The 17420-nt window shown below is 39.1% G+C and overlaps 2 protein-coding genes and 1 long non-coding RNA gene across 4 annotated transcripts; 2 read left to right on the plus strand and 1 right to left on the minus strand.

Annotated features, from left to right (window-relative positions):
• Positions 1 to 549: 549 nt before the first annotated feature.
• On the minus strand, positions 550 to 5368 carry LOC113051905 (uncharacterized). Of its 2 annotated transcripts, none has more exons than XR_003276961.1 (4): positions 5155 to 5368; positions 4189 to 4269; positions 3990 to 4090; positions 550 to 2445 (listed from the first exon to the last, which is right to left on the minus strand). It is a non-coding gene; the product is annotated as an uncharacterized LOC113051905 (long non-coding RNA). The 2 variants fall into 2 exon arrangements; XR_003276964.1 differs by lacking the exon at positions 5155 to 5368 and adding an exon at positions 4640 to 4917.
• Positions 5369 to 5729: 361 nt separating this feature from the next.
• Positions 5730 to 11170, plus strand: LOC113051881 (2-amino-3-ketobutyrate coenzyme A ligase, mitochondrial-like). The gene is made up of 9 exons (XM_026216049.1): positions 5730 to 6034; positions 6853 to 6983; positions 7072 to 7173; positions 7256 to 7402; positions 7690 to 7844; positions 9771 to 9853; positions 10016 to 10187; positions 10485 to 10606; positions 10710 to 11170. The coding sequence occupies exons 1-9, from the start codon at positions 5812 to 5814 to the stop codon at positions 10859 to 10861; spliced, it is 1287 nt and encodes a 428-aa protein (XP_026071834.1). The 5' UTR covers positions 5730 to 5811; the 3' UTR covers positions 10862 to 11170.
• An 821-nt stretch (positions 11171 to 11991) lies between these two features.
• On the plus strand, positions 11992 to 17361 carry LOC113051849 (DNA replication licensing factor mcm5). Its single transcript, XM_026215989.1, has 16 exons — positions 11992 to 12337; positions 12885 to 13011; positions 13211 to 13339; positions 13487 to 13659; positions 13809 to 13964; positions 14623 to 14792; positions 14877 to 15048; positions 15133 to 15244; positions 15447 to 15590; positions 15670 to 15735; positions 15841 to 16017; positions 16111 to 16223; positions 16315 to 16443; positions 16549 to 16691; positions 16779 to 16906; positions 16994 to 17361. The coding sequence occupies exons 1-16, from the start codon at positions 12168 to 12170 to the stop codon at positions 17093 to 17095; spliced, it is 2211 nt and encodes a 736-aa protein (XP_026071774.1). The 5' UTR covers positions 11992 to 12167; the 3' UTR covers positions 17096 to 17361.
• The last annotated feature ends 59 nt before the right edge of the window (positions 17362 to 17420 follow it).

Below are 17420 nucleotides of genomic sequence, written 5' to 3' on the forward strand. Positions count from 1 at the left end.
TTTTCCCGTAAATCTCCCGTATTTTTATTTATTAATTTTTTTACCTGCGTTATTAATAAAATAATAATAATAAAAACATTCCCAATCTGAGCTCTGTCACTAGTCTCGCGATAACTCCCACCTGTAGCAGCCTGTCGCGAGGGGTGTGTGAGGTCAGATGACATGAGTTATAACGTGGGAAAAACAACAACAACAAAAGAAAAAACAGAGACGGATGATGGATGCTACAATAGAGAGTGAAGGCACACCTGCCAAAAAACCAAAACCCATGTGTAAATACCGTGATAAATGGGACAGCGAATTTACTTTTTTTAAAGAATGCAAAGTCTGCAACAAATTGGTACAACAACTCACTAAAAGAGTAAAAGAAAAGTTATGTGAAATGAAAAGAAAAACTGTTAAAGAAAAGCAATATGAAATGAAAAGAATGTGTGGAATTAAAATAAAATGTAAATGTAAAGACATCAATGTTAAATTAACAGAAAATATGCAAATAAGCCTTTAAATAAATGCTCTTCATATATACCCTTTTGTGTTTTAATTTGGGCTATAACACCTGTCTTAAAATGTAAGGGATACTGGAGCTTTGTTGGGGTGGTGGGACTGCTCGCAATGGGCGCTGGAAAATTTCCCTTATTTTCAAATCCAAAACTTGACAGGTATGCCTCCAAGGTTGTAAAATTCTATCTGCTTTTTCCATCCTTCTCTCATAATTGAATTTATCAATTTCTTTAAAGTTGTCAGGTAGATGAATCCCTAGTAAATTAAAGTCTCCATTAATCAATTTAACAGGAACGGAACTGTTTAAAATAAAACTTGTGTGTTTAAATGTCCCAATTCTCAGAATGTTACATTTCGCAAAATTAGGTTTCAAACCAGATATTTTTGAAAATCTATTTAACTCCCTTATTAGTCCTTCTAAAGTCCTTGTGTTGGTTTTATAAAAAAGATTGCATCATCAGCATACATTGTTAGCTTAATCTCTTTACCGTTTGGAAATAGACCTGATATATCTGGATTGTTCCTAATTTTAATAGCCAGAATTTCAATACATAAAATAAAGAGATATGGTGACAAAGGACACCCTTGACGGACTCCTTGTGTTAATAAAAATCTGTCTTTTATATGACCGTTATTAATCACTCGACTAACTGGATGATTATAAAGAGTTTCAAACCACTGTATTAAGTTTTTCCCAAAATTAAAAAAGCTAAGACATTGTTTTATGAACTTACATTGAACATTATCAAACGTCTTTTCGAAATCAGCAATAAACAATAATCCTGGTTCCTGATGGTTCTCATAAAAATGTATGGTGTCCAGTATTTGTCTCAAGTTATCTCCTATAAATCTCCCCTTATTAAAACCTGCTTGATTGTTGTTTATAACATCTCCAATTATATTTTTTATTCTTAAAGCAATACATTTAGATAAAATACAAGTATCACAACAGAGCAGGTTCAATGGACGCCAATTTTTTTACCATTTTGGATCTTTATATTTCCCATCAGGATCTTGTTGTAAGAGTATTGAGATAACTCCCTCTCTTTGTGAATTAGATAAAATACCTTGTTGAAATGAAAAGTTGAAAGATTCTAATAAGGGTTTTTTAATTTCTGTAAAAAAAATCGTATACATCTCGATAGGAATTGCATCGATACCAGGAGATTTACCAGATGAAAATGAATTAATTGCCTCCAATAACTCCTGCTCTGTTATTTCGCCTTCACAGCTTAATTGCTGCGAAGTAGAAAGCACAGAGACATTGTTCAAAGGGAAATATTGCTCAGTCACACCATTTAGGGGCTCCAATATTGCATCGTTAGAATACAGAGTTTTAAAATATTCACATTCTTCCGGCAATATTTCTTGTGGATTTGTGACTAAGACTTCATTTCTGTGTAAACTCATGATATCATACTTTGATGAAGTAAGGCAATGCTCCAATAATGTATTCATTTAAATTCAGTCTGTACATAATTTGATAGCTTGATACTTTGTTTTACAATTTTCTTTGAGAGAGAAGAAATAAACTTCCTAACTGGCTTTAAATATTCCCATTGAACTTTGGTATAAACGTGTGTGCTGTATACTAGCTCTAATATTCTTCCTTAAGATGAAGCAGGAATGAATGAGTGATTGAATTAATTTGACATCAGAAACCTAAACCTGTTAGTCAAATCTTAGTGACAACACGTGGCATGGCTCTCAGTTACTATCAAATAGACAATATGATGCTCTAATGCTGCTCTGCATGAACCAAACCCAACCCAACAGGTCCAGAGCTCCTCCTCCGTGCATGGGGCGAGAGCGCCAGTAACTCGACATCAGCTCCTCTCGGGAAGTGCAACAGATGTGGCCGGGGCGACAATGATTTCAAGTGGGACAATCCTCTATCATATAAGTGCTACACTTATAGTTCTTATCAATCTTGATTCAAGTGTTCTGTATTGAAAAAGAACGGAAAGGCCATTAGAAACATACAATTTAACACTTCAATGCAGTGTTAATTTCGTTGACTAAATATTTTCGTCATTATTTTCGTCACGAATATATTTTTGCAGACGAAAACGAAACAAAAACTAAAAAAGAAGGCACTGATGGAGACTAAAACTATAACTAAATTGATTGACATTATCGTCAACGAATAAAGGACGAGACAAAAATAGACTGTGACGAAAATCAAATCAGCAGATGGCAGAGATGCAAGGAATGAGCAAAAGAACCGGCAAAACAGAACCGGCAAAACGGAATAGGCGAGACTGCATGAGAGAAGAGAACCAATCCGAGCCTGACTTATTGAGACGTGAGGCGAAGGTTTTCAGTTTTTAAATGAGCTCCCGGGAAGACGGCATTCGAAGAGGTGATGTCTAAAAGAGCGACAAAATGTCCACAGCTGGGAAAAAAGAAGGGGAGACTTGTGGGCTCACTTCATGTTTGACGACGAACAAAACAAAACAAAGTGTAAAGCACGCGGAGCGCTCATTCGTGGCAAGAACACAACCAATTTGAAAAGACATTTACAGACGAGCCACACGGACATTTTCTCAAATGTAATTTCACAACGATGTTCTTTTGTTTATTGAGCTAAGCAAAATTGGAATAGTGCAGTGCGTAGATGTTGTAGCATTAAATATTACGAACTGAAAAGTACTGTAAAATAGCCCCTTCTTCAAGTTAGATGAGAGCACAATACTAATACGTAATATTATGATACATACATTTGATTAATACTAATGTTTAGTATATTTTATAATGTTCTACTTTTTGACAATATCACAAATATTTCTATATTAGTCATGTGAAACGTGAATGTTCACATCCTATCATTATACATACAAATCTAGCAATATTGTCGTATTTAAAACATACAATATTGCTAGACAAATGAATACCTTATAAAATCATGTTACTTTTTTTATCCACCCAACTTATTAAATATTTACTTTAAATGTATGCACTTATTGTTCAGCTCAGCTGTAAACTTTAAGGTCCTGGACCTAACTTTATTTTTCTTTTATTGATGGTCAATTGGCAGCTAGTTATTGTTTACATTATCATGACAGTGTTTGTTGCTGCATAAAAGCTTCTGAATCGAAATAAAGACACAGTTGTGTTGAAATAAAGTTGAATTTGTGTTTTATATATTTTGGTTAAGTTTGTTTCCTATACCAGCTGTAAAGAAATTGTCTAGTAAATCTGTTATTGATTTTAGTCTTATTTTAGTCGACTAAAATACCAAGCAATTTTAGTCGACTAAAATAAGACAAAAATTAAAACAAATCAGATGACTAAAACTTGACTAAAACTAAAAAGAATTATAGTCAAAAGACTAAGACTAAAACTAAATTAAAATTTTGTGTCAAAATTAACACTGCTTCAATGCGACGTCATCAATCATTTAAAATGAATGAATTCAGATGCAAATAATTTCATTTTGATCAAAGCATGTCCAGTTGGTGAATGTAAGACTGTCACGTGTTTCTCACCTAAACTGTGCTGATAATACTTTCATCTTCACCATGACTCCACGGTCTCACAGTGCTGACACCAAGAGATGGAGCTGTTTCTTCAACTGAGAACTGAACATCTGTAACACATATTCACATTAACTTTAGTCAGATTGTCTTCAGTGTGTTTAAACTTTCATTATTTGTTAATTTCTTAAAGAATACTATTCGTCCTCACCAGAGTTCTCATCATGTCCACAGCAGCACAGGAATCTCCGGGCTGTTCGTAGAAGACGCCAAAAAAATCCGGTTACTGTATCTGTGGTGAGAGATACTTAAATTTGTATGATTCCTAAAAAGCGAAACAATTGTGTAATCAAGTATAAATGCCATTTTACATAGCTAAATCCGCTTCAATCGAAAAAAAATTTCGTCAAAACGTCTTTTATTGTCATATTGAGTGCGGAAAAGTTTATTTGCATCTGTCTAATGATGCTTTAACGCCACTGTTTATCCGTTTAAACATTCTATATTGCATGCATTCGCTTGAAATGGCGATTATTATAAGTTAAGAATAATGTCGTCCACCTTAAAAACAAAGGAAGTTACAGGAAGAAGAAAACATCCAGTCCGTGTGAGCAAGACATAGTTTGACAATACATACAGGGCTAAAACAGAACAATTCTGACCTGTTTTACTAAGTTCCATATTGAATTCCAGTCGTATTTGTTGTTTAAAGCTCGGTGTTTTGTTATTGTCTAGAACGTAACACGAAGGGATTCGGATTTGCCGCGGTTATGGAACGCCCCCTCTGACGTGTCCGTGACGTCACGAGGAGTCTGTACTAGATCGCTCTCTACTGTAGCGAGGAGCGACACATGATAAATAATGAAATCGTGAAAAAGGATTTATTCGTAAATTAGCTTAAGCGGAACGAACATTTGCGCTGCCTGAATTTCTGAGATATTAACCATAGTTCTTTATAGGCTATAATTATTTACAAAAATCGATTTTTTTAAAGTGACGAATTAAGAAACATCAATATGTGATACACACAACAAATCTAAACTGGGATCATAACCAATAAAATACTATAAATAACCCGAACTGCTCAACTGAAATGTGTTCATAAGGACTAAGTACATTCTTTTTTTGTGACAAAGATAACAATAGAGGAAAACACATAAAAGCTAACCTTACTTACGTTTTAAAGTGTTCCTCTCTTACTCCACTGCAAGCCATCACCTAACTTAAGGAGCTCCAGTATAGAGCTAAAAAAAAAGTTAAAATCTTACGTTGTTATGCTTTTTTTTCAACATCTTCATAATACGACTTATAAAGACAACATTTTTCTTCTGCAGAATGCTGTTGTTACATCGCCAGTTGCCGGGAGATGTTCCCGCGAAAATGACGTGCTCGACTCGTGCACTTTCCCTCTAGCTCCGCCTCTTTCCCGCGGTTCTTACTTCCAGTGAAGTCTTTTTATCTGGTTCTGCATTTTGCCCATTCATTTTATTAACTTTTTCACAAAATATCAGATGCACAACAGATCTTGCAGTAGTAGTTGCCGACAATAACTTTTTATTTATGCAAGCTGAGAACATGTATTTCTGTGTGTGTGTTGCACATATAAATACAGCGTGTTTTACTGTCTATGATGATGAACAACACAAGCTATCAGTCCAGGTTATTTAAAACGCATGGACCTTAGCCTCGCTATGATTGGACAAAGAGTGCACCGCCTGCTTGGATAAACACGTTTGATTGGCTGATTTGTCGACGCCCATGTGACATATATCCGCTCTCGCTCTTCTAGTGCACGTACTTTTACTGTACTGCTGACTGTAACAGTGCGAGAGAAATGTCGCTTCGCCCAGCTGTTCGTCTACTCGGGGCTCCGAGCTTCAGGAGTGTCTTACAGCCCTGCTCTGCTGGTGCAAACAGAGGGTACTCGGCCGTGGCTCAGGCGCTCTCGGTGCTGGGGAACGAGCTGGACTCTATCCGGGTCGCGGGCACGTGGAAGGGGGAGCGGGTCATCACGTCCAGCCAGGGGCCTCATATCTGCGTGGACGGCAGCAGAGGCGGTGAGCAGCAGTGTGTGGAGGACAGCCTAGCCAAAGTGTCTGATAAACACTAGATACAACAATTATATATCCCTTAAATATTCCAGAAGGCACATACCCTAAGCCTAGGGAAAGAAAGTCAATAGCGTGCTGCAATTTCAGTTTTCAACTTTTATTTGTAGCTCCATGGGAATGTATAAAACAAAAACGTAACAAACACGTTATATAAACTGGTTAACAGAGGCGCTAAAATGTTCAAATAATCAGTAATACAATATTATTGAAAAGTGGTTTTTTTTAAAGAATTTTAAAGCTTGTCACATTTACGCAAATGTCCTACTTTGTTTAATTTAATATATATTTCTATAAAATTATTTTATCAAATGTATTCCTATAAAGTTATATCTTAGTTTAAAAAATAAAAGTGAGGTTAAGGGTTTGCTGAATTTATGCCTTATATTATTTAAACTCTTTTCTTAAGGTTTATGTTTAGATACTTGTATATATATTTTTAAGTATTTATTATATAATATATATAATTATTATTATTTCTTCTTATTATTAAATATTGTATAATGTATTTTTGAATAACATTGAAGTTAGGAGTTTAAATGCATATTACGTTTATTATTTTCTTATAACTCTTCTTAAGTTTTATGTGTAGATGCTTTAAATGAGTAGTAGAGTAGTTCTATATTTACAAAGTTTTATTTACTAATATTTTTATTGTTTTATATTATTAATTAAATTATAGTGGGCAGAGTTCATAGCTCAAATTAAATATTAAAAATTTTTGTTTCTCTTCATCTTCTGATCCCATATTTCTCTCTTTGTTTCAGACATATTGAATTTCTGTGCAAATAACTACCTGGGTTTATCCAGTCATCCAGAGGTGGTGAAGGCAGGAATAGATGCTCTGCAGAAGTACGGCGCTGGCCTTAGCTCAGTTCGCTTCATCTGCGGCACACAGGTGAGGTCAAGTACTGTATTTGAACACACACTGATAGCAATGCTTGTTGATGCCTTTAGATGTGTTTGTTAATCCGTCTGTTCTCTAGAGCATCCACAAGAACTTGGAAGAGAAACTAGCCCAGTTTCATGAAAGAGAAGACTGTATTCTGTATGCGAGCTGCTTCGATGCCAATGCTGGTCTGTTTGAGGTTTGCTTTAACCATTCGTTCTGATATACTGAAGCACCGCTGCCAATACACTGGAACAACACATTGGTACTCTTTGCTTTAGGTCCTGTTGGGTCCCGATGATGCCGTGTTGTCTGATGAACTAAACCACGCCTCTATTATCGATGGCATTCGATTGTGTCGTGCCAAGAGGTTCCGCTACAAACACATGGACCTGAATGACCTGGAAGAAAAGCTGAAAGAATCACAGGTAGAGTCTGTCACTCATGTTACTGGATTTCATGCAAATCAGAGGTTGCACGGCAAGCTTCAAGTGCTTTATGTGCATGGTGATATTTAAATAATGCTTGGATTAAACTGATTGTGTGGTGGCTTGATATTTTGATATGATAATGATTTGTTTGTTGAAAAAACTAAAAATATATAATGCAACAATTTAAGTTAGCTATTACAAATGTCTAAGCTTCAGCAACTCAAAGCATTTGAAAATGCAACGATTTATTGGTCCGTTCACTTGATTTCTTGATTTATTTACAGTCCTCTCGTCTGAGGTTGGTGGTCACAGACGGTGTGTTCTCCATGGATGGTGATGTGGCTCCTCTGCAGGGTATCTGTGATCTAGCTGAGCAGTACGGTGCCCTGGTCTTCATTGATGAATGTCATGCCACAGGATTCATGGGTCCCCGTGGCCGGTGAGTGGACAACAGAAAAAAACACTTTTTAAGAAAATTGAGTGAAAAAGTCAGGTTAGAATCCCATTTATTTTCTCATTCGGGGGTTTAATTTTTAATGATAACTTAAAAAATGTTAAAGACAGAACCATTGTGAGCTACAAGGTTATGTATGTGTATGTGTATATTTATGTATATATTTTAATTAACTTTTTTTTTTTTTTTTAAGCCATCAACCCACATTATTTAAACTTAATATTTAAATAATCATGTTTAACAGTGCAATTTTTGGAGAAAAATTACATTACCCATAATTTTGCAGAGAAAGCCCCAACAATAAGAAAACCAAAACAAGCAAATTGTGCAAAGAGCTCTGTAGCAACACCGAAGCATTGCAAATGACATGATAGTGAATCTATTTGTTGTGTATGAATATTTTGCAATAATAAAATGCATTGTTTCTATATGTGTAATTAACAGCTTTTTAATCAACATTTCTGGATCGTTTTTATTGATGAGATTGTAGTTCTGTCATTAAAGTCGTTTTTTTGTTTTTTGTTTTTGTTTGATGTTGTGATTCATCTTGTAGCTGGTTGGTTTGATTCATGGCTTTATGGTTCCTTGATACTTTTTTAAAAGGGGGGGTGAAATGCTCATTTTCACTCAATATCCTGTTAATCTTGAGTACCTATAGAGTAGTACTGCATCCTTCATATCTCCAAAAAGTCTTTAGTTTTATTATATTTATAAGAGAAAAATAGTCTGTGCCGATTTTTTTCGGAAAAACACGACCGACTGGAGGCGTGACAGGTGGGCGGAGCTAAAGAATCACGAGCGCGAGTAGGCTTTTGCTTTGAGAGCGTTTGGACATTACCGTGAGGGAAAACCCATCATCCAAAACAAACCATGACTAACAGTCAGATTCAGCCGTTTATTTATGATCCAGAATCAGATCCCGAGGCTGAAACTGAACGAGAGCAGCAGCAGCAACGACTCGCTCCGAGCGGGGCTCGAACCCGGGTCTCGGCATGGGAGGCGGACGCACTAACAAGGAGGCAGAGATATTTGAAGCACCGCCTGCGGTTCCAACACATGATCGTGGCCCTTTTTCGTTGGGATTGCATCATCCTTAAGAAAAAAACGATACGCAAATCCGGCGTCAAACTGGGCCTTGTTTGTAAAACAAGCATCTTCGAAATGCAGTGAACAAACACTTGCACAACTCCGTCGATGCTCTTTAAAAATAAACTCCGTCCACTGGTCCCTTAAAGTTTTTTTTTTTTTTTTTTGGTAATCTGTGCAGGGTTGTCTTGCCCTGGCAACCAAAAACACACTTCTTTTGTGAAATTTCGCGACGCTCTCGCTCTGATCAGTGAAGTCTGTTGTGCTCTCAGTGCTCTGCTATACGGGAGCACGCTCTTCCGGCAGAAGTGCCTTAGGACCCATATAAGGAAATTCCGCTCCATCTAACGTCACACAGAGCCATACTCGAAAAAAACTTTCCGAAACTTGTGACAAACCGGAAGGAGTATTTTGGGAACAGAAATACTCCTTCAAACGTACAACTTAATTTTTGAAACTTTGTCCATGTTTAGCATGGGAATCCAACTCTTTAACAGTGTAAAAAACTCAGTATGCATGAAATAGCATTTCACCCCCCCTTTAAGATTTACTTTTGGTGTTTTTTGCCTTTATAATGATATGACCGTTAGTACACGGGAAGTGAAGTGGGAGAGAGAGTTGAGAATGTGATCGAAAAAAGGTCCACGAGCCGGGACTCGAACCAAGGACCTGTTAATGTGAAAATCGCTTCAGAGAGATCCCCATCTTAGTTCAAATATAAAGAGAGTTTCATATTTCTATGTATGAAGACTTATTTAAACTGTTTAAGAAAGTATTATGTCATATTATATTACTAGTGGATGTTCATGCATCTCTTTCCCGCAGAGGAACCGATGAGCTGCTGGGAGTGATGGACAGGGTGCACATTGTGAATTCCACTCTGGGAAAAGCACTGGGAGGAGCTGCTGGTGTGTATTAATATCAAACATCATCTGAAGCACAGTTTTACATAGTCACGCTACTATGGCAGGTCAAATAACAAAAAAAATCGCAAGTTTCATTTTCTTTACTAAGAAGGCTGAAGTTTTTTTTAGCTCTTTCAAATGTATATTTTTCTAATTCTCTGTCAGGTGGTTACACTGTCGGACCCAAGGCTTTGATTGAGCTTCTGAGACAGCGGTCTCGTCCGTACCTCTTCTCAAACTCCCTCCCTCCTCCTGTGGTGGGCTGTGCCACCCGTGCCGTGGAACTGCTGCTGGAATCCAGTGTTATCGCTCAGTCCATGGCAGCTAAAACCATGAGGTGAGATCGGAGGAGGGAGTGGGCGCTCGCTGATATTTATAGACTCAATTACACCCTTTAGCTTGCGTTACCGCTCTCTTTTTGTGGACCGAAGATAAGCAGCAGAGTTAAAACTAACAAAAAAGAGTTTCCTTTTCAAAGTCTATCTGGGGTGACATTGCAGTCAAAACAAAAAGAGCTGACTTTTGCTGGTTCTGTTTGAAAGTAGGAATGCTTTTAAGAATAAGGGATTTTTGGAGTTCATTGAGCTAAAGGTAGAACAATGATCTTTTGTGTTCCTTTTCTTATTTCCCAAAGGTTCCGAAACAAAATGACACAGGCAGGGTTCACCATTTCTGGCACAGCTCATCCCATCTGTCCTGTGATGCTAGGAGACGCCCGTCTGGCTTCACTTATGGCTGATGATATGCTAAAACTGGGTTAGAATTCAGACGTGTATAGTTCATCTAAATGTTTTGCTATAAAATAAATGATGCAAGTCCGGCAGCCTGATTAAAACAATGTTTTTCTCTCTGTTATCAGGAGTGTATGTGATCGGTTTCTCCTACCCGGTTGTTCCCAAAGGAAAAGCCCGGATTCGAGTCCAGATCTCTGCAGCTCACACTGATGAGGACATTGATCGGACTGTAGATGCCTTCATACAGACCGGCAGGAAGCATGGCGTCATTTCCTAAAGTCAGAAACACAGCTGAGAAAGATGAGGACTGTTAGAGTGAGGTTTAAGTTATACATCTTCTGAGATCAGTGAAGGTCAAAGAATATTTGGAGATTTTTTTGGAATCGACAGAATAAATGACTTCCTTTTAAGATTAATATTTGCTTCTTTTAGGGCAGTCTTCTACACCAGCTATGTACCAAATTTGTCTATGTACCAGTTGAGACTTTGTGTCTCATCAGCATTATTTGCAAGTTTATACTGATCATGCTGATGCTGCTGCAACTGTTCATAGATGGGTAAAAATAAAAAAAGTTATGCCATTTAATGTCTTCTCTGGATATTTACGTGAAGGTTGTTGACTACTTAAATTCACTACTTTCAAAACAAATTCAAGACCTGAGATATACTGGCCCTTACACAGCTGTATGAAATCACACCCAAATCTGAATGTTGAATAAAGGAATGCAATGTCAATGCAACAATTTCTCAAACAATATGCCAAAAGTGGGACATGTTGTCACAATGTAAACCTGTCATTATGAAACAACAGCCTATTATAGACTGACACAAATGCATACAATTTGTTGTATGTGACTATTAAAATATAAAAGGCAATATAAATGTCAAACCATTGTTTTGGACCATTAAGATAACATTTAAAATCTGACATTTATATATAAAACTTTTGTCTTGACAACACCGTTTGAGTTTTACGCTAAAATCTATTTTTTTATTTTATTCATATCTGACTTTTGTATTCTTAATGTGAGCTTGGTTTTGAGTTCACTTGTTTACCGTGTTTAACTGCTGTAACAATTATATGATAACATTGGCGTTTTAGTGTTGAGAATAAATTTAACGGTTTTCCCTTTTATAATTTAAACCACCTCTATATATTTATGGAATTGGACTTGTCTCTTAAAACATTATAGTTTGATTACTATTTCATTAATATCAACTTTTATTTTAATATAAATAAGGTTTTGTTGAAATTCCGCGCCAATCAAAGAAGCCAGTTCCGATCCCAGCACTTCGCTTTGTGTTTTTCCCGCCAGTACTCCACTTTGGTTCCACCTTTTTCGTGACGTAGCTCGTCATGACGCCTTGTGGACCAATAAGCGGGACGAAAAAGTCAGTGAGGGCGGGGTCTGAACTCGGCGCGAGGCAGGTTTTGCCGCGAAAGCCAGTGCGCGTGTTGCAGCGGGGATTTCACTGTTTTCTCTGACCTACAGAGAGTTATATATTTAAATTTAACATTCACAGCACTTATTTAAGTAACACTTTAGTTATCGTTTATTGCTAGGAATCTGAATATTAACAGCATGTCGGGATTTGATGATCCAGGAGTTTATTATAGTGACAGTTTCGGAGGAGGTGAAGGCATCGGTGATGAGGGGGTCGTGAAACGCAGCCAGATCAAAAAAAAGTTTCGAGAGTTTTTGAGACAATTCAGAGTCGGCACCGATCGGACTGGGTTCACCTACAAATACAGGTAACGTGCTGCGACATCAGAGGTGGTTTCATGCGTTCTGGTGATTCTGTCTTCAGTTTTGAACAACTTGTACCTATAGTTGGTCTATTAATCGTTGGCCATCATTTAGTTATGTAACTTATTATAAAAATAATTATTTTTTATATTAGCCCGTGTTAAAGTTGTTGCAGATTAACCTTTAACTTATGTCCGGTTCGTGAACGCATTGTTCTTTTGAGTGATTCAGTTGAATCGATTCATTGCATGTTGGGTTTTTATCACGTATTTGCTGGGGTAACGTTAATGTTACATTGTACTAAATATGATATGTGCAAATATTAAACCACAAAAATAATTCTGAAAGCAAATTAGTGACGGCACTATCTAAGCCGGGAATCGTTTTCGAGTCGATTCAATTCAAATGTTCAAAAGAACCGATTCACTCTTAAACATCCATTTCCCATAATACAGTGAACAGTGTACTTTTATTAAACCGAGTTTGTCATCTTCATCTGTTTATGTTGTTGAAGTTCTTTAGGACACTGTTGATTGTGTTTTTGGTTTTCAGAGATGAACTCAAGAGGCACTATACTTTGGGAGAGTACTGGATTGAGGTGGAGATGGAGGATCTGGCCAGTTTTGATGAAGATCTGTCAGACTGTCTGTACAAACTGCCCACTGAGAACCTGCCTCTGGTAAGCACAGACTTACAAAAATAACTTTTCAAATGAAATCTGAAATTGAGTTGGTTTTGTTTACAGCATACAATTTAAAGTAATTACCTAATTTATTATCAAGTTTATATGACCGTCCTAGATGCTGTATTGTTTATGAAATGCTAAGTGGCTTCGAACATCAGCTGTTTATGATATTTGGCTGTGTTTTGAATGACAGCTGGAGGAGGCGGCGCAGGAAGTGGCTGATGAGGTCACACGTCCGCGGCCAATAGGAGAAGAGAGTGTACAGGACATCCAGGTCATGCTGAAGAGCGACGCCCACCCGGCCTCCATCCGTAACTTGAAAGTGAGGAAATAAACTTTAAACAAGACCATTCGAAATAAAAACTGATGCATATTTGTTTATTCTACTGCTAACTTGAAGTGTGCCTTAGAGCGCCACGTTTATACTTCTACATTAAGATTTTAAGTGTTTTTCTCTCATCTTTTGCAGTCGGAGCAGGTGTCCCGTCTCGTGAAGATCCCTGGTATAATCATATCTGCTACGGCTGTGAGGGCCAAAGCCACCAGAGTGTGTCTTCAGTGCCGTGGCTGCAGAGCGGTTATCAGTAACATCCCTCTGCCACCGGGACTGCAGGGTTACGCTCTGCCCCGCAAGTGCAACACGTTAGTATATTGCAAAATATTTGATTTCTGTTTAGAAATAATGTAGCACTAACTGTTTATATGCTGACCGTGAACGTAAACACAACCGCATCTGTCTTGATACAGAGAATGAGCACGTGTAAAATGTTTTAATTTGTTTTGTCGCACAGTGAGCAGGCGGGACGTGTCAAGTGCCCCATGGATCCGTATTTCATTATTCCGGACAGATGCGTGTGTGTGGATTTCCAAACTCTGCGTCTGCAGGAAGCTCCTGATGCTGTTCCACACGGAGAGATGCCACGACACATGCAGCTGTACTGCGACAGGTACAAGCTGTCTCTTGATGCAATTAACTTTTTTTTTTTTTACTAAATTTCCTTGGTTTACTCTCTTCGTGTTGTTCCAAACTAGTATGTTTCTCTTCTGTGGAGTGCAAAGCATGTGATTTTAAAGAATATTAGTAAACCAGATGGTTTCAGTTCCTGTTGACCTCCATTGTAAGGTCAAACAAACTAGTGGAAGTCAATGGGAACTGAAACTGTTGTGTTCCGCAGGAAGAAAAATGCATACAGTTTGGAAAGACATGAGGGTAAGTGAGTAAATGAGGTTTAATTTTTAGGTAAAATATTCTTTGAAGAGCTTTATGAACTTCAAGATGCATATTTTAGCTCTGAACCTGAATGAGGCATTTATATAGCACTTGACTCATTCAGTGACTCACTCATTAAGACGGGGGTTATTTTCTGCCATAGTGGAGGTTTAAGTTTCATATTTTTAGAACATTTAATTTAAAGCAGCCGTAATCTAGTAAATGCATTTATGAACTGCACTGAACCGAAAATGTACCTAAAAGTGCCTTTTTTTGCTAGTAGTTTTATTATATTGATTCTAAACTAAGAATCAGATTCAAATCAAACAGTGACCTCAATAAGCATATCAAATCATGAGATTTCAAGCCCCCCTTTTTTTAACCACTCTACCCAGGTACTTATGTGACCGTGTAGTCCCAGGCAACAGAGTCACCATCATGGGCATCTACTCCATCAAGAAGGTGGCGCAGGCCAAGGGCAAAGGTCGTGATAAGGGAGCAGGTGTGGGCATCCGAGCGGCGTACCTGCGTGTCGTGGGCATTGAAGTGGATACTGAAGGAGCAGGTGAGCATGTGCTGAAACACCTGTGTTTTGGTTGAAAACGGCATCTCTCTTCATATCTCTCACGTCCTTCTGACTGTCTTCCAGGCCGTGGAGCCTCGGGGTCTGTTTCTCCTCAGGAGGAAGAGGAGTTGAGGGCTCTGGCTTCCTCTCCCTCCGTCTACGACTCGCTCGCCCGCTCTCTGGCCCCGTCCATCTACGGCAGCGACGACCTGAAGAAAGCCATCGCGTGCCTTCTGTTCGGGGGCTCCAGGAAGAGGTGAGGAATCACACAAACTGCCTCCTCTTCCCAGCTTATGTCTGTTTGCCATCTTTCTGATCCGCGTGAAACTGTTTTTGTTAGGTTGCCTGATGGTTTGACACGCAGAGGGGATATTAACTTGTTGATGCTGGGAGATCCAGGCACAGCCAAGTCTCAGCTGCTGAAGTTTGTGGAGAGATGTTCTCCGATTGGGGTAAGACTTGTGACCGAGATGCACCGTCATGTCATTCGTATGAGTTTCAGTAACGTTATGCTTTTAGTATGTTATAGATCACAACTTTTATATTTTATTTGTAACTTTATAATGATAAATTGTGTATGTGAATGTGCATAAATCAGTCTTCACTTGCATGGATGTTTCCTATAATGGAGTGAATTTGGTCTGTCTCTGTTAGGTCTACACGTCTGGGAAGGGCAGCAGTGCCGCTGGTTTGACCGCCTCAGTGCTGCGAGACCCGCACACTCGTGGTTTCGTCATGGAGGGTGGTGCCATGGTGCTGGCTGATGGAGGAGTGGTCTGCATCGATGAGTTTGACAAGGTTGGACTTTGAACATTCATGCACTCTTCAGAAAAGCTTTTTCCGTCATGCTAAACTGTTGCGTTCGTCTTTTTAAAAGATGAGAGAGGATGACCGAGTCGCCATCCATGAGGCCATGGAGCAGCAGACCATTTCTATCGCAAAGGTACCAGGCCTTTTTACACGATTGCATTGACCAATCCACTATTTCTTCAGCTTACGGTCTGGACTGATCCATGTCTTTGAGTAACGCTTGTGTGTTCACCTCAAGGCCGGCATCACCACCACCCTGAACTCCCGCTGCTCTGTGTTAGCCGCTGCCAACTCTGTGTTCGGCCGCTGGGACGATACAAAAGGAGAGGACAACATAGACTTCATGCCCACTATCCTGTCTCGATTTGACATGATCTTCATCATCAAAGACCATCATGACCAACAGAGAGACATGGTGGGTGAACAAAACCACCTCTGCTCACAGATCTCACTGAAGCGTTAGATTTTATATGAACTAATGCACAACCCCATGTGTGTGTTTCTCAAGACTTTGGCCCGGCACGTGATGAACGTTCACCTGAGCGCTCAGACGCAGATGGAGGGTGTCGAGGGAGAGATTTCTCTGGCCACGCTGAAGAAATACATCGCCTACTGCAGAACGTGAGTCTGAATCATTAAGTCTTTAAACGCCGCCTGAAATCGCATTCCTCCGTGTGTGTCTATCAAAATAACAATGCATTAACTCACGCAGGAAATGTGGCCCGCGTCTGTCTGCGGCGGCCGCGGAGAAACTGAAGAACAGATACGTGGTGATGAGGAGCGGAGCGAAGGAACACGAGAGAGAGACCGACAGACGAGTGTCCATCCCCATCACTGTCAGGTAAACACTCACTTCAGTGTTAGGACACCTTTTGTTCCTAGATGTATGTTTCTACATCCTGGATGTAGTTATTTACAGTATGTACTTCTTGATGTGGTCCTGCAGGCAGCTTGAGGCCGTGGTGCGCATCGCAGAGTCTCTGGCGAAGATGAAGCTGCAGCCCATCGCCGGAGAGGAAGAGGTGGACGAGGCTCTGAGACTCTTCCAGGTGTCCACGCTGGACGCAGCTATGTCCGGCAGTCTCTCTGGTGAGTGTGTCAGGATGTCACGTCTCACGGTCTAGCTGCCATAAACGTAGCTGGAGAGTCTGATGTAGCAGAGCTGTACGATTGCAGGTGTTGAAGGATTTACCACTCAGGAGGATCAGGAGCTGATCTCTCGCATCGAGAAACAGCTGAAGAGACGCTTCGCCATCGGCTCCCAGGTGTCCGAGCACAGCATCATACAGGACTTCACCAAACAGGTCAGTTAACAGCTTCTCGAATCACTATTATAGTTCATAATTCATGTGTATATAAAATGTGTTTCTCTCTCTCTCTCGTCTGAACAGAAATATCCAGAGCACGCCATTCACAAAGTCCTTCATCTGATGATGAGGAGGGGTGAAGTGCAGCACCGCATGCAGAGGAAGGTTCTCTACAGGGTCAAGTAGACGACGACCGCTGGGCGTCTGAAGACCGATGTGCAGAAATAAGCCACCGCAGAAATGATGTCGAGTTCAGATTTATTGTACATAGTTGTTTGGACACTTTATTGCTGGAGAAATGTCCTGTTTGTCATTCCTAATGTTTGCTGAGTTGTCTTCATCTTGCTCGAAGCTTGATATGATTCAAGTGTGTTACCCTCATGACGATATGCTTTGTCTATGTGGTTTCTCTCAGTGGAAAGAGTTCATTAAAAATATAATTTGATTTGTCAGTTCCGTGTCGAAGTAAAATTATTTTTGTTTTGTATGGTAACAAAGCATTTAAGGAAAT

The sequence above is a fragment of the Carassius auratus genome, chromosome 3 (genome assembly GCF_003368295.1).
Source record: "Carassius auratus strain Wakin chromosome 3, ASM336829v1, whole genome shotgun sequence".
NCBI lineage: Eukaryota > Metazoa > Chordata > Actinopteri > Cypriniformes > Cyprinidae > Carassius > Carassius auratus.